The 17,636-nt window shown below is 40.5% G+C and overlaps 1 protein-coding gene across 2 annotated transcripts; it reads left to right on the forward strand.

Moving 5' to 3' along the window:
- Positions 1-1,227: 1,227 nt before the first annotated feature.
- On the forward strand, positions 1,228-15,420 carry LOC132391770 (S-phase kinase-associated protein 1-like). 2 transcript variants are annotated; one of them, XM_059965372.1, is made up of 6 exons: positions 1,228-1,385; positions 3,127-3,226; positions 4,314-4,387; positions 5,014-5,157; positions 11,420-11,560; positions 13,260-15,420. In XM_059965372.1, the coding sequence occupies exons 2-6, from the start codon at positions 3,130-3,132 to the stop codon at positions 13,293-13,295; spliced, it is 492 nt and encodes a 163-aa protein (XP_059821355.1). In that variant the 5' UTR covers positions 1,228-1,385; positions 3,127-3,129; the 3' UTR covers positions 13,296-15,420. The 2 variants fall into 2 exon arrangements, with proteins under 2 accessions (XP_059821355.1, XP_059821353.1); XM_059965370.1 differs by lacking the exon at positions 1,228-1,385 and adding an exon at positions 1,609-1,766.
- The last annotated feature ends 2,216 nt before the right edge of the window (positions 15,421-17,636 follow it).

Genomic DNA, 17,636 nt, shown 5'->3' on the forward strand with positions numbered 1-17,636 from the left:
ACCTCATTGAATGTACAGGTGCACTTGATTTATAATAGACTAAAATTCAAATGTTCATATGACTGATGGCATACGGGAAGAAACTGTTCTTGTACCTATTTGTCCTGGCATACAGTGATCTAAAGCGCCTACCAGAAGGAAGGAGTTGGAACAGGTGATTTCCAGGGCGTGATGGGTCTACAATAATGCTGCTTGCTCACTTCCTGATTCCAGATGCATATAAGTCCTGGATCGAGGGCAGCTTCACACCAATAATCCTTTCCGCAGCCCTAATGATTCTTTGGAGTCTATTCTTGTCTTGTTTGGTAGCTGATCCAAACCAGACAGTGATGGACGAACAGAGAACAGACTGGATTATTCCTGAATAGAATTGAATCAGCAGCTCCTGAGGCAGTTTGTACTTCCTGAGTTGACGTAGGAAATACAACCTCTGCTGAGCCTTTTTGATAAGAGTGATAAGTGATTTCGAATAGAGGAACAGATGGACTCAATGGCTAGCGAGGAGAGATTAAGAAATGGACTGAAAACAAAGTCTTTGGTATTTTTAGTAATTAGTATTCAAGTAAAAATATTCATACAGTACGGGATGTTAGAGAAAAATCTTAAGCTAGAAAGAGTGCAAAAGAAAGGCTTATGAGGATGTTGCCAGGTGTTGTACAGACTAGGATTTAGTCACTGGAGTGTAGATAATTTCACCACATCAGTATAGCAAGAGAGTACAAAGTAAGATAATGCAGAATATAGTATTCCAGTTGCAGAGAAAGCAGACAATAAGGTGCAAGGCAGATTGTGAACTCGACAGCCCATTTTATTGTACAAAACGTCTATTCAGTAGTTTTGTAACTGTGATAGAAGTTGTCTTTGAAGCTGTGTTATGTGCTTTCAGGTTTTTGTATTTTTTCCTGAGGGGAGAAGCGAGAATAAAAATATCCTTTGTACAAATCCATCAATAAAATCATTATCCAGCTGTTAGCATGTCGCGACGTGTCAGATCTTCACATGCCTAGTTTTACAATTGTTTCTACTTAACACTGGCTTATTTTCAAGACTCATCCACAAGTTGTAGTGTACTTGAGGATATTCTAACATCATGGAATGGATTGCAGAGAAGCCCAGTTGGGTGTTTACTTTCCAGGACCGCAGAGCCCCAAAACGGGAAAACTTCACCGGAGTCTGGGGAGCGATGAATCATGGGTGTTGTAGGATTTTCAGCTCAGCTCGAACTACAATTCCCTAAAGTCAACGCGACCGGCCACGTGACGCGACATTGCCGCATCTTCTTTCACCCCCGTCGGCAAAACTGTACCGCCTGCGAAGGTACTGGAAATCTGCCCGTGGCTACAACCTTTTCTGAGGAAAGCTTCACACCAGCCCTTCATCTATAGGTAACAACTGTCTGACGATTTATAAATAGGATCGGTGTGCGTATCTGCGGTGTGATAGGCAATTTTTTTCCCCCGATGCAGACGTCCCTCCACCCTGGGTCTGTTCTCAGACAACATTCGGTTATAGTTGCATAGGAAGGCCAGGAATTCGCTGTGCCTGGTTTTAAATCAAACTTTTTTTGACAGACAGGCACTGTAGCGGAGGCCTAGCTGAGGTCCTAGCGTTGCGTAGCGAGGGCTGTGACATCACGGCGGCAGGTGCCCCCTATAAAGAGCGCGGAGCCGAGTGGGGGTCAGATTAGCGGCGGGGCTGTGCGTGGTGGCTCCGGGCGGACGGGCGGACGGACGGCGAGGACACCGGGCGGTAACTCCCTGCGACAGGTGCATGCTCGCTTGTTACTCAGTCCCTGGAGGAAAGGGTGCCCTCCCCGGAGGCAGTGCCGCGAGTGGGCTGGCGATACCCTCGCAGCACCGCCATCCTGCCCTCCCCGCCTCCCGCTGTTGCTAATCCGTCCGCCGGCTGCTTTACGACGGTTACAGCTGCCGCTCCTTGATGCCCTCCCTTTGTTGCAGCTTCTGGCTCTGTCACATGCCACATACGAAATTCACCCAGCGGCGTCTGCTCCCCCTTTACCTGCTTATGTTTGTTTTCGTCAGGCGGTGGTGGATGGGATTGAGGGAAGAGCTACATTCTTTTTCAGCTGTAATTTACTCTGGGTAGTTTTATTTTTGCCTCCAGGCATAGCTCATTGAGAGTTTAACTGATGAGGATTGGGGGGTATCACTTTATTTGAAAATTAGGTATAGGATCAGAATCAGGTTTATCATCACTAACGTCATGGAATTTGTTGTTTTGAGGCGGCAGTGCATGAAAATTACTTTAAGCTACAATAAAAATATATAAATAGTGTAAAAAGTGAGGTAGTGTTCATGATCCGTTCAAGAATCTGAGGGGGGAGGGGAAGAAGCTGTTCCTAAAACGTCGTGTGGGTGTCCTCGGGCTCAAGTATCTTTGTGTTGATGGTAGCGATGAGAAGAGGGCATGTCCTGAATGATGAATATTGAAAATGCTCTTCATAGTGGGGAGGCTGGTGCCCGTGATGGAGCTGACTGAGTTTTCAATCCTTTCAGCTTTTCTAATGCTGTGCAGTGGCCCCTCCATATTAGATGATGCAATCAGTCAAAATGCTCTCCATGGTACCCCTGTAGAAATTTGCTAGCATACCTATCTCCTCACTCCTAAGAACTATACCTGCTGGGGTGCTCTCTTTATAATTATATCACTATACTGGGCCCACGATACATCTTCGGAGATGTTGCCACCAAGGAATTTGAAGCTGATGTTATGTATGATCCATTTGTTTCAGGTGTAAAGGTGTGCATTTCTTCATTTCTGTCTGGATACTTATTTACTCTTTGCCTCCTTTGTAAACATCTGTGTAAATCCTATAGAATCATTTGAAGATGTAAGAATACTTGAAGAAAAGAGAAACTGTCGGGAGTGGTGTAGAGATAAAATAAGTATCTGAGAGCTGATGAGATTGGATCCTGAAGCTATTGCATAATGATCTGAAGTCTGACAATTGGCTGATCAGGGGTTTGAAATGAAATGCTAATTGAAGCTCGGGACAGCAAAGATAAATGGTAATGGATAATATTTCTGCTACCAAGGTGATAAGAATATAGTGCTTGGAACTTTGTGAAGTTTCAGTTGTTACTACTTTCCTTCTCTTTCTTTTAGACAATGCCGGCTATTAAGCTGCAGAGTTCAGATGGAGAGATATTTGAGGTTGATGTAGAAATAGCAAAGCAATCCATCACTATAAAGACTATGTTGGAAGGTATGTCTGACCAAGCGCTCTGAGATAACTGATATTTTAAAATCCTCTGCAGACAGTTAATGTATTGTCATGGCAAAATTTGGTTGAACTCTTGGCTGTTTAAACATTACTCCTTTCCTGCAGTACATATTGAGAGGTGATTGCATAATTCACCTTTTTTCTCATTTTAATCTGGAATTTGTATCAATGTTTGTCCTTTCATTAATGGAAACGTTCAGGGTTGCAAATGAACATTGGAATAACAGATTCTTTTAGAGACCTTCCCAATAACTTTGGGATGCATATGAGTCAGCAAATCTCGCACAGCCTAGCTTTATGTCTGAAATCAATCCACTCTCCATCTTTGGGTGCTTTTCCTACACATGCACACCTCATCAGATCAATGGTAAATAGTTTTCCCGGACTTTATTCATAAACAGAGTACCACAAAGTGTTGAATTTAGTTTATTTTCTGGTTTAATCTGCAAACAGCTAGTGTTTTAATAATTCTGATTTTAAACATCTATACCTAAAGGCACAGGTTTAACTGGTTGAATTTATTTCTGTTTGCACTATTTTTCGTGTTGCCCAATGCTAAACTTTCAGCATAATTGACAGAATGTGCTTGCTGCTGCTCTGAAACAATGGTGAATGCAGCAGGGGATAAACTGGCTGCAATGCCAATGCGGGATGCTATTGATAGACATGGCAGTGATCCAGTGATGCTAACATGACTGTGCAGTAAATCAGCTGGCCATCAACTTGACTATAATAGGCATCTTTAAGTTTTTTTTAATAGTAGGGACTGGTTGCTATCATAAAACTACCTTTTTTTTGAACTCTTGAGAAAATTGATAGAAAATCTAACCCGAAGAAAGATTTTAATGTGGACAATTCACAGTTTGTAAAAATTTGGAAAGGCATAAAAGTGGACACTGATATTATTGAGTAGGTCTAATGGCATCAGAGCCATTCTAGTGAAAGACCTGTTGCCTGAATCACAAAATCTTTTCATTCTGGTGATAATGATTTTTTCCTTTCATTATGAAATTCTGCCTGGTTAGAACTATATTCGTGAGTTTAACATTTGCTTTACTCCAAATCTCAGATCTGGGAATGGATGATGAAGGTGATGATGATCCAGTTCCTCTACCAAATGTGAATGCTGCAATTCTGAAAAAGGTAAGATGCCAAAATATATTCAGTGGTTATCTGTCTTGGGGGCAATGACTCTGTTGTAGAGTTCCTGCTTTACTTCATCAAACCACTCAAAATCGAATAGGTTTGTGTCAGTCTCAGCTCGATGGTACATTCAGACCCCACTCCAGAGATTTTAATACTCAATTTAGGCTGTTTCTTCAGACTGTAATTTTGTGAGATGCACAACAGGTAAACAGAAAGCTCAGGGCACTCTTGTCCCCCAAAGGAGTTATTCCTTGTATCTATTTTAAATAGCTCCTAGATCAGTGATATCTGTTATATCAGTGTATCCACTACCCAGCTGTGTGCAGTAGGTTCCCTTCGTTAGAATAGTGACTAAATTTCAAAAAGTAATTAACTATAATGACTTTCTAAGATGGTTAAAATAGCTGGAAAAATGCAAAATATTCTTTTGTAAATTTTTTTTAAATTTTATTGAATTTTGAATGGTTAAAACAGGGTTTAAAAATTGTCCTTATTTTCTAAGGATCTTGAAAAAAATAATTATCCAGTTGGCTACTTTGTTCTGTGGGTTGTGATCCGCAGTGTTGGCCTGTGGTGGACGTGCACTGATGAAGATGCAAATGACTAGTTGTTTATACACCCAGGTGATCCAGTGGTGTACACATCACCGGGATGATCCTCCACCACCAGAAGATGATGAAAACAAAGAGAAGAGAACTGATGACATACCCGTGTGGGATCAAGAGTTTCTGAAAGTTGACCAGGGTACTCTCTTTGAATTAATTCTGGTTAGTATATATTGTTTCTTTGTGGTTTTAAACAACTGCTGTTTGACTGTAATGTGTCATAACTGAATGTCTAAATATTTATTGTTTTGCTTTTGTTGATGTTTGATATGTAGGCCTCTAAGTAATTTGGACATGGTGCTGTTTCCATGCCCATATGGCCATCATTTCAACAGGATGTTATTAATGGCGAAGTTGTACATAATGTCTTACATTTCATGTTGAGTCACACCAAAGGAAGTGAATGGTGGGTATGGTGCTAATCTTTGTTTTTGGGTGGTATTAAATTATTTGCAAGTCATTATAATTGCCCTTGAGCATTATTTCATCACAATCCTGTTTCTTTTTCAGGTCAGGGAAGGTTTGAGAGTTGGGTAACTTGTCAGTGCTTATTTCTTGTAGTCAGCCTATGTGTGGCTAGTTCAGTGAAGTTTTGACCACAAACCAAATGGGTCAAATAGCTTTTGAGTTGTGTTGTAATCAGCTCTTTACTATTTAAATTGCTCTTAAAACTGGGGTAGTTTTCCTTGTCCCATCATAGCTGATTGATTGTAAATGTGGCAATTTGTATTCTCTGCAGTTGCCTGCTGATAGAACAGTTTTGTTAGATGCATATTTGAGCAATTTGATCTTCCACATTGAATGTGATCAGATACGGGGTAGGCTAGAAACAATGTTTAGAAGTGTTGTTTTGTAGGAAGTTGGATATTATTTGTGGAATAAATGGCTGGTTGGAGACCTCACGTGCATGAGATTTGTAAAGCAGTCACTTGCTCCTGTTATTCATCTAAGCTGGTATATTAGTCCAACACAGAATGTAACAATTGCTTTGGTTGCCTCTGCTTGGTGCTATTTCAGAGGTCAGTTAAGAGTTGTGAATGGACCCAACCAGATAAAAATGGCAGACTCCAAAGGTGGTTGATTAGATTCTAAGGAGAGGTCTGTAGGTTTTATTTTCCATTCTTGGCCAGCATTATTTCTAGTCCTTATTCTCCTTCAGAGAGTAGTAGTGAACTGCTGTGTTGTACCCCATAGTCTTTCAGATGAGGGTACTCCCACTGTGTAGGGGAGGGAGTTGCAGGATTTTCATCCATTGATGAAGGAATTGAAATTTCCAAAGTGATTTGGTGAGATTTGGGCAACTTGCATGTGGGATGGTCATACCTGAAACCCTTGTTCTAGTTTGTTTAAGTTGTAGATTTGGGACACTGTTCCCTGCACCAGTGCCTGAAATGTGGTGGTTGTCAGATCAGTCTACCAGACATTGTTTTCGTGCTGCTTGAGTATTTTAGAGCTGCACTTCATCCACACAAATATTGATCATTCTGTCAGTTATTCCTTGTAGTTGATGGAAAGGCATTAGTGTCAGGAGGTACAGTTGCAGGAAAGAGTTTGTGAACCCTCTACTATTACCAAGTTTTAGAAACATAGAAAACCTACAGCATAATACAGGCCCTTCGGCCCACAAAACTCTGCCAAACATGTACTTGCGTTAGAAATTACCTCGGGTTACCCATAGCCCTCTATTTTTCTAAGTTTCACGTACCTATCCAGGAGTCTCTTAAAAGTCCCTATTGTATCAGCCACTTGCTGGCAGCCCATTCCACGCACTCACCACTCTCTGCGTTTTGTTTTAAAATTTACCGCTGACTTCTCTGTACCTAGTTCCAAGCACTTTAAGACTGTGTCCTCTCATGTTAGTCATTTCAGCCCTGGGAAAAAGCCTTTGACTATTCATACAATCAATGCCTCTCAGGTCACCTCTCATCCTCTGTCACACCAAGGAGAAAAGGCCAAGTTCACTCAACCTATTCTCATAAGGCATGCTCGCCAATCAAGGCAACATCCTTGTAAATCTCCTCTGCACCCTTTTTATAGTTTACACATCCTTCCTGTAGTGAGGATACCAGAACTGAGCATAGTACTCTGAGTGGGGTCTGACCAGGGTCCTATATAGCTGTAACATTACCTCTCTGCCTGTCGTGGTTTCTCGTGCCCCACAAACGACCAGGAGACGCAGAAGATTCTTCAAGAAGTGTTAAACTTTAATTTGCAAATCAAAGCTGAGACAGTTATTGAGCTAGTCGCTGATTGCCCACCGATCCTTGTACATAGCATTTTTTATAGCAATCTCCTGGTTTAGTTGCATTAGCATATCCAATCGGTCTACAGTTGCGTATCACTAGTACATCAGCCAGTATTGTTTCTAGCCATTAACTTAATCATGTTCTAATCTACATTTCTTAGCTACCTCTTATTAACACACCATTATCTTCTTATTTGGCTACATTCTTAAGTCACTGATGTGTTCAATAGTTCAGAGACAATACAGATATTTCATTCTCCTACTAAATTGGATACATACATAACAAATAGCAAACACAAAGCTGACTACATAGTTTTGGTTTATATGCAAACAATGCAACTTTTATACTCCAATATGCTCTTGAACTCAATCCCATGATTGATGAAGGCCAATACACTGTATGCCTTCTTAACCACAGAGTCAACCTGCGCAGCAGCTTTGAGTGTCCTGTTGCCTCGGACCCCAAGATCCCTCTGATCCTCCACACTGCCAAGAATCTTACCATTAATACTATATTTTGTCGTTATATTTGACCTACCAAAATGAACCACCTTATGCTTATCTTGGTTGATCTCCATCTGCCACATCTCAGCCTATAGTTTTGCATCCTATCAATGTCCCGCTGTAACCTCTGACAACCCTCCACACTATCCACAAAACCTCCAACCTTTGTGTCATCAGCAAATTTACTAACCCAACCCTCCACTTCCTCATCCAGGTCATTTATAAAAAAACAAGAGAAGGGATCCCAGAACAGATCCCCGAGGCACACCACTGGCCACCAACCTCCATGCAGAATATGACCCGTCTACAACCACTCTTTGACTTGTGGGAAAGCCAGTTCTGGATCCACAAAGCAAGGTCCCCTTGGATCTCATGCCTCCTTACTTTCTCAATAAGCCTTGCATGGGGTACATTATTAAATGCCTTGCTGAAATCCATATACACTACATCTACTGCTCTACCTTCATCAGTGTGTTTAGTCACATCCTCAAAAAATTCAGTCAGCCTTGTAAAGCACAACCTGCCTTTGACAAAGCCATGCTAACTTTTCCTAATCATATTATGCCTCTCCAAGTGTTCATAAATCCTGCCTGTCAGGATCTTCTCCATCAGCTTACCAACCACTGAGTAAAACTCACTAGTCTATAATTTCCTGGGCTATCTCTTCTCCCTTTCTTGAATAAGGGAAGAACATTCAAGAACATTGAACAACCCTCCAATCCTCTGGAACAGCTCTGTCCCCATTGATGATGCAAAGGTCATTTTAGAGGTTCGGTGATCTCCTCCCTCGCTTCCCACAGTAGCCTGAGGTATATCTCGTCCAGTCCCGGTGACTTACCTAACTGGATGTTTTCCAAAAGCTCCAGAACATTCTCTTTCTTAATGACTCTATGCTCAAGGTCCTTTTCCGTGTTGAATACTGAATCAAAGTATTCATTAAGTACTCCCTCTACCACCTCCGATTCCATACGGTCTTCCACTGTCACACTTGATTGGTCCTATTCTCTCACATCTTATCCTCTTGATCTTCCCATACTTGTAGAATCCCTTGGGGTTTTCCTTAATCCTGTCCACCAAGGCCTTCTCATGGCCCCTTCTGGCTCTAATTTCATTCTTAAGCTCCTTCCTGCTGGCTTTATAATTTTCTAGATCTCTATATCATTACCTAGTTCTTTTTGAACCTTTCATAAGCTTTTCTTCTTGACTAGATTTTCAATAGCCTTTGTACACCACGGTTCCTGTACCCTACCATCCTTTCCCTGTCTCATTGGAATGTACCTGTGCAGAATGCCACGCAAATATCCCCTGAACATTTGCCACATTTCTGCTGTACATTTCCCTGAGAACATCTGTCCCCAATTTATGCTTCCAAGTTCCTGCCTGATGGCTTCATATTTCCCCTTACTCCAATTAAACGCATTCCTAACTTGTCTGCTCCTATCCCTCTCCAATGCTATGGTAAAGGAAATAGAATTGTGATCACTATCTCCAAAATGCTCTCCCACTGAGAGACCTGACACCTGATCAGGTTCATTTCCCAATACCATATCAAGTACAGCCTCTCCTCTTATAGGTTTAACTACATGTTGTCAGGAAACCTTCCAGAACACACCTAACAAACTCCATCCCATCTAAATCCCACGCTCTAGGGAGATGTCAGTTAATATTGGGGAAATTAAAATCCCCCATCTCGACAACCCTGTTATTATTACACCTTTCCAGAATCTGTCTCCCTATCTGTTCCTCGATGTCCCTGTTACTGTTGAGCGGTCTATTTAAGAAAAAAACACCCAGTATTGACTCCTTCCTGTTTCTAACTTGACCTACAAAGACTCATGTGGTCTGATCTTCATCCAAGTCACAATAATAGATGAACACTATCTGCCTAAACTAATAACACTCAATCGTTCTTTCATGTTTCTATTGAACGTATTGTTTAATCATTCACAGTCCAGGCTGGAAAAAGAGTGTTAACCCTTGTATTTAGTAACTGATAGAACCTCTACCAAACACTTCCTGTAGCTGCTGCTCAGACTTGCACAGTAGTGAGGAGGAATTTTAGACCATTCCTTCATACAAAACAGTTTCAGTTCATCAGTATTTCTGGGAGACCTTGCATGAACAGCCCTCTTCAGGTCATGCCGCAGCATCTCAATTGGGTTAAGGTCAGAGCACAGACTTCTCCATTCCTAAACATGAATTTTCTTTTTAAATGATACTTTTGATTTACTCTTGTCTTTCAGATCATTGTCTTGTTGTTCATCCAACTTCTAACAAGCTTTAGTGACAGACCATTACCCCGACATTCTCCTGTAAAATGTCTTGTTACAATTTTGAATTAATTGTTCCCTCAATGATTGCTAGCTGTCCAGGCCCTGAGGCACAAAGCAGCCTAAACCATGATGCTCCTTCCACCATGTTTCACAGTTGGGATGAAGCTTTGGTGTTGGTGTGCAGTACCCTTTTATCTCCAAATATAGCAGTGTGCGTTTCTGCCAGAAAGTTGAACTTTTGAACATCTGGCCACAGAACATCATCCCAGAAGTGTTGTGGAAGTGTGGTGGTCTTTTGCAAACTTGAGATGTGCAGCAATGTTTTTTTTTGGAGAGTAGTGGTTTCCTCCATGGTGTCCTTCCAGGAACACCATTCTTATTCAGTGTTTTTCTTGTAGTGGACACATGAAGAGACTTTAGGAAGTTCTGGAGATTTCTGCAGGTCTTTTGCTGTTACCCTTCCACCCTTTTTCACCTCCTTCAGCATTGCATGTTGGCGCTATCTTTGCAGGATGCCCACTCCTAGGGACAGTAGGAACAGTACTGAGTTTTCTCCATTTGTAGATAATTTCTAGTACTGTAGATTGATGAACACTAGGTTTTTAGAAATGCTTTTGTAGTCTTTCCAGCTTCATGCATCTCTACAATTCTTTTAAGGTCCTCTGAAAGTTGTTTTGATTGAGGCACAAGTAGATGTTTCTTGAAAAGAGCAGGCTCTGTCAGTGACCTGTCTTTTTTAAAGCGCAGGACACCTCTACAACTCACGCCACCAGACATCTCATTGATTGGAAGACAAGACTGACTTCAAATAGCTTTTGAGAAGGCTCACGTACTTTTTTGAACCTAGGCTCTGATTGTTTAAATGTGTACTCAGTATTGACGAGAAGTATGTTTTTTTTGTGTTATTGGTTTAGGCACGTTGTGTTTGTCTATTATTGTATCTTAGATGAAGATCAGACCACGTTTTATGAGTAATGCAGAAAGCCAGGTAATTGCAAAGGGTCTCAAACTTTTTCTTGCAACTGTATGCTATTTGTCTCAGCTCTTCTTCAGGTGCCATTGAGTTTCTGATGAATTGTGACCACCAAGACATTAATGGTCAGGGACATGGCCTTGCTAATGACATTAACCCTCGAGCTTTGGTTGTTAGACCTTCTTGTCTTTGCTGCCTGGATTTTGCTTGCAGCTGCAGTCTGTTTCACTTTGTGAGGAGTTGGGTTTTTTTAGGAATTGAATATGTGAATTCAACAGTTTGTTGTCTTTTCTGCATTTAGTCCAGTGAAACAATCACTGCTATCCCCTGCAAATCTGGGGAATGACCCTTTGTGAAGTGCTTGGTTAGAATTTTTTTTTGTCACACTGTTGAAAAACTTGTTTTAAACAACATTTTTTGTTTCAATAGGCAGCAAACTACCTTGATATCAAGGGACTACTAGATGTAACTTGCAAAACTGTGGCCAACATGATAAAAGGAAAAACACCTGAAGAAATTCGCAAAACTTTCAATATCAAGAATGATTTTACTGAGGAAGAGGAAGCACAGGTATTGTCAGCTCAGCTTGAAGGATTGCTCTTGAACTTTTTTTTTTGTCGTGGCTGGTTTGGGGTGGCTTGAAGGAAGTATCCCTTTCTCCTCCTCTCTAAGCATTGTCTGAAGTGCATACTAGGGGCTATGTGGCCATACTGAGCAACTCCTGGCTATGGTTTGAATCCAGGCTGTACAAGTCCAAAGCAACATAAAGTTGTGAGTTATACAGCACAGGAGCCTGCTGATGACTTGATACTTCCCTAACAACCAAGTTACGTACCTGAGCTAGTCCCATCTCCTCATCTTTGGCTCATATCAAAATAACTATTTAAATATTGTAATTGCTTATCACTTCTTCAGCCAGCTTGTTACCCACTACCCTTTGGACTCCTCACTTACTTAAACCTGTGCCTTCAGTTTTAGACTTCCCTATCTGTTGGGGTGGTGGTGTGGGGAAGAATAGTTATTCATGCTACATATGCCCCTCAAACTTTATATTCCTCCAAGGTTGTCCCTCAGCTTTGTGATCCAGGGTCAACTGCCCCAGCCTATCCTGTATCTCCTTGTAACTCAAGTATCCCAGTTCTGCTGGTAGAGTGGAGTCCATGGAGCAAAGCTGATTAAATAACTTATTTCAAGCCACTGATGGGGTGGTTTTCTCTGTAATAGTATTAGAGAGCATATGAGACTTGGTGTAACTAGCTCCTACAAATTATTTAGATATTCTGGGGCAACTTTTATTTGTAGGTTTTTTTTGACATTGTGTAGAGCAAGATGTTCATCTTATGACTGCACTGCATTTTATTTCAATTAACTAGCAATTAATATTTGCCATTTTCTAGACCTTTCAGTTTTTTAATAAGTTTCTACTCCTGTATGTACACCTGTCTTTAAAAATGCTCACTAATATGCAAAATTGTAATAAACAGGTGAACCAAATCAGAATCAGATATCTCTTAATAGTATGTGAATTTTTTTGCTATCAGCTGTACAAAATTATTAATAAATCCCAAAAATGATACAAAAATAGACATGGTATTTGTGGACCACTCAGAAATCTGAATGTAAAGGGTTAGAAGCTATTTCTGAAGTATTGGATGAGTCTTCGTTCTCGTCTTGCTCCTCCCTAACAAGATGGAATGTTCTGAGTGATCAGAGTCCTTGATGATGGATGCTGGAAATGCAGAGTATCTCACATAATGCTGAAGAAACTCAGCAGGTCAGCATCCCAGAGAAAGCAACAAACAGTCAATGTTTCAGCCAAGACCATTCATCAGAGCCTGCCTCTTGCTATCTTTGATGGTGGGGAGGGTTGTGCCTATGAAGGAGCTGACTGAGCCTGTAATCCTCTGCTGCTGCTTGTGATCCTGTGCATTGGAACTTCTCTGCCATAGTATGGAGAAAGGTATGGGAGATGGGCTTGTAAGGTGGCATGGTAGAACAGTGGCTAGTGTAACATTTTACAGCGCCAATGGCCCGGTTTCCAATTCCTGCTCCTGTCTGTAAGGTGTTTGTACGTTCTCTTTGTAACAACATGGGTTAGGATTAATAAGCTGTGGGTATGTCATGTTGGTATCAGAAGCCTGATGACATTAGCTGCTGTCGGTTCATCCTCGGACGGTGGTAATCTAAATGACACATTTCTCTCTATGTACATGTTCTTCAGAAGTGATGGAAGGATGAAGGATGACCTAATTGTGCTTCTCTTTTTCAGGTACGGAAAGAGAATCAGTGGTGTGAAGAGAAGTGACCCAGTAGGAATTGTGCAACTCAATGGAAAAGCTTTGCTTGCACCATGTATTATATCATTAGCAGCCTGTGATTCCTCTAAATATAGTGATGATAACCTTCCGTAATATTTGTAACTAGTAATAATTTGAGCTTGCAGTGTGCTCCATGAAACCTATTAGTGAGTAGCACAGTGACTATTTATTACTCCACTCTGACCTCATTGATCTGTGGAATGTAAGTTGTATAAAACTGGCAGCATGACAGCAATTACTATGTTAATTTGTATTTAAAATTTACTCTTTCAATGACTCTTTTCATGGCTACCTTTTACAAAAAAAAATCCCCAAATGATTTTTGAATCGATTTATGGTTGCTGGTTATGGATTTTAGCCCATGTTAATCACAGTGCATGAAGTGCATCCTCAAGATTGATGTCACACCAGTGATCTCTTGATATATTCCATTTGTATCAAAGATGATTTAGGTTCCATTCTTTTCCAGACTTTCTACGTAACCCACAGTTGGCAGAGAAATAGAAAAGTGTGGTAGAACTGGTTTAAAGATGTGTTGAAAGAATTAATGGGATGTAAAGTTCTTACTGTGATCTGTGAGCATTTTTGGCCAACAAAACTCCAGAAATCAGGGATATTGTACTGCTTCACTCTTTGAATTTCTGAATATTAGTGTCAAACTGGCTTGTTCTTGTGTGCTATGGAGTACAGTTGCTTTGTTTCTTTTGTTTTCAGGAAGAAACCTCATTAAATAACTTGTAGTTTACGTTTGAAAGGAGTGGAGTGCTTAAAATGGCTTGTTGCCCATATGGCTCTGGTATTGCTCTTTTCTCCCAGGGAAAACGCTTTGGCGAATATGGGAGTAACAGCGCAGTGATAACAGCTATGAACGTGCAGAATATTTTTTCAGGAAGAGGTGTCACAGCAAACAAAGAAAATGGTCATACTAGATTTAGTGATATTATCAACAGATGAACCTGGATTGATTAATATCTTGAGGAATGTTCACATTATTATTTACGTACAGCATGTGCAAAAATATTGGGCATATGTATATTGATAGGGTGCCTGGGACTTGCACGGTACTGTATTTGTCAACATGGAGCAGAGATAAAATTTGTAAATCTGGTGGGACCAAAGGATGTTGGGAATGGCAAAGGTGGAGTGTCATGGGAGGGATGCAGAGGAGTGCCAAGGGTGAAGGGTGGTGTGAATGCAGACCTACCCAGCCTTGAGATACAGACTAGGTGATTTGATTCCAAACAATTGGTTTTTTGATCATTGCAGAATGTCTGGTGCTTCTTGCTCCCTCCACTCACCCTTTCCCTTTTCCCAGCCATGATTCCACTCTCCCTGCCTTCTTTCCAGTCTCAGTCGACAATAGAGACCCAATCAAAATAGGGCTTATCATCACTCACATTTGTCATGAAATGCTTTTTTTTTGCTGCAGCAGTATAGTGCAATTCACAAGGTTTTACAATACTGTGAGAAAGTCTTGGGCATCCAAGCAATATATATGCCTAAAATTTTTGCACAGTTCTATATAGCTGAAGAATTCCAAAATAGCATTGTCAATTCTTTTATTGCAAAGAATGGAAGAATTGTAATTCTGAATGCAATTCAGAATCTGCATGTGACCAATGAAGAATAAATGTCATATCAATTAAACTTGAAGCCTTCAGAAACATAAGATTTTAACAAAAAAGATAATGGTGTGGAGTTGGGGTCCCTTTGAGTTGATGTGTCTGATATACAGATTTTACATTGCAAACTTAAAATAATTGAAGTGCAAGGTTGGAAGCCTCCTTCAAATGCAACACTTTTTTGGTCATTATTCAAGAGTGTTCTTTCACTTTACAGATTTGATAATCATCAATTTAGCTTTAACTTCTAGCAGTCGTAGCCCCAAATGCAATGTAGGGTCCTTATTAAAGTATCTGTAGCTTGAAGCAGAGTTTGGTTTGTGTTATCAACTTGAATTGACAAATTAGTGGCTAACTTTCTAGCTGTCTTGTGTTGAAGCAATGCTATTGCTGGTGGCCACCATTGTGTAAATATTGACTGAATTTATCGACCGTATGAATGCTTAAGATTCTTGCACCTTTTCATTAAAGTTAATTCCACAATACTAAATGCATTGACTGGTTGAGATTTTTGTGTAATGAGCCTTGCATACATTGATTACCTCAGTATTTCCATGAAATAATACACCAACTAAGATTCTATTCCCTGAAATTGGGGCTAAATAGTACACTACTAAGAATTGATGGATATGAGGTGCAAAAGCTTTCAGATAGTTATTGCAGAATAATGGTACAAGATTTTAAAAGCCAGAAAACACTTCTGTGGTTAAGGTAGTACAAATAGTTTTTAGCAAAAGGCACTTGAAACTGGAGGTCCATGAGCCAATCCTCATCAGGGATCGGAGACCGAGAGGGTCAGCAACTTCAGTGTCCCCATTTCAGAGGATCTGCCCTGGGCCCAATACGCAAATGCAATTATGAAGAAAGTACGGCAGAGCATCTACTTTGAAGTTTATGAAGATTTGGCATGAAATCTAAAAGCTGACAAGCTTCAATAGATGTGTGGTGTTAAAGTATATTGACTGGCTGCATCTCAGCCTGGTATGGAAATATCAATGCCGTTGAATGGACAATCTTACAAATAGTAGTACAAAAAGCCCAGTCCATAATGGGAAAGCCCTCCCTACCACTGAGCACATCTATAGGAAGGCAGCATCCATCATTGTGGGGGTGATGCTCTCCTTGCCATCACCAAGAAGGTACGGGAGTCTCAGTCTCACACCAGCAGTGAGTCCCACAACCTATGGACTCGCTTTCAAGGACTCTGCTCCTCATGTTCTCCATTTTATTTCTTAATGTTCTTTCTTCTCCCCCCCCCCCCTTTTTTCGTATTCCGTTGGTTATTTATCCATCCAGTTGGGTGTGGCCTTTCATTGATTCCATTATGCTTGGATTTACCTGGAAGGGGTCTCAGGGTTGTGTATGGTGAGTACTTTTGAAGGTAAATTATCACTTTGATGCTTGTTCAGTTAATTTTAAATATTCTTAAGGCAATTTGAAATGCAGGGAATTGTGGGGATATGGGCTTGGGTTCAGAGGTAGCAAACAAGCTTGAGGGCTCTTGGTCTGTTCTATCTTGCAGTCTGCCTGATACAGCAGTATTGAGACTAGTCAATTAGAATAGAAGATTCTTGGGTTCAGAATTGGCATAATTGATTTCTCTTCATGCAGAGGGATGGCATATTGGATTTCCAGAGCTGACATAGGAACTGTTGTAGATGAATAGACAAGGTTATAAATATGCAAAAAGACTGAAGGTAGTTGAGTGTTTTTGCATTGCTAGCAAAATGGCAATAAGCCTTACCATATGAGTACAGCAGACAAGTTTTAGTAAAAGAATGAAAAGCTTTTAAGGATAAATAATTCCTTGGGTGTGGTTCTGCTATCTCTCTATGCAATAGCAGGGTTATAACAAGTTTACCTAAAAATATTCTAGAATGAAATTGAGAAAGGAACTATTTAAACATTGCTAGAATTGTTCCGTAGTTCAGAGAGTCTCTCACCTGGAAAAGGCTGATCTATTTTGGGTCACTTTTTATCCTTGACTACATTCTGTAAACCAAGGCTGGTATTTATTACCAATTAAAGACTTGTCTTGAACAGACTCTGTGCAACTTTCAGAGGCCAAATAAGTCAGCAGCATGACTGTGGAGCTAGGCACAACAGCCTTCCTCCCAGATGTGGTAGTTTGAGTCGCTATGGCTAAACAATATGCTGGAGGAACTCGGTGGGTCATACAGCATCTGTGGGATTTAAGTTTGTTTCAGGGTTTCAACGTGAAATGCAAATTTCATTCCTCCCACAGTGTATGTAAACTGAGTTTTTCTTCCAGTGTATTATTGCTTTCATCATCATACCTGCATTGTGGTGGCTCATAAGGGTGGATATATCAGCGGTTTGATATTTAATGTTCTGTGTGTTATTTATGTGATTATTTTTTTTGCATTTTGGTTTTTTGATGATCTTTATTTTAAATGGGTTCTACGGTGTTTGGCTGCCTGTAGGGAAGCTTACTGCAGGGTTGCATACTCTATACATAATTTAATAAATATTTTGAATTTCTAAACCTCCCAGTTGAGGTGGGGATTCAAATTATATTAAAATTGTGTAAATTGCAGCATTTGTAGAAGATGCAGTGCTAGTTACAATCTCTGCCTCCATTCTTAAGCTGTTGATTCTGGATTTCCTGTTTCTAATAACTGTTCATGTGAACATTATTACTGACAAAGCAAACAGTCCTCTTTCACCCCATCTAACACATTGAAA

This window comes from Hypanus sabinus, chromosome 3, assembly GCF_030144855.1.
Source record: "Hypanus sabinus isolate sHypSab1 chromosome 3, sHypSab1.hap1, whole genome shotgun sequence".
Taxonomy (NCBI): domain Eukaryota; kingdom Metazoa; phylum Chordata; class Chondrichthyes; order Myliobatiformes; family Dasyatidae; genus Hypanus; species Hypanus sabinus.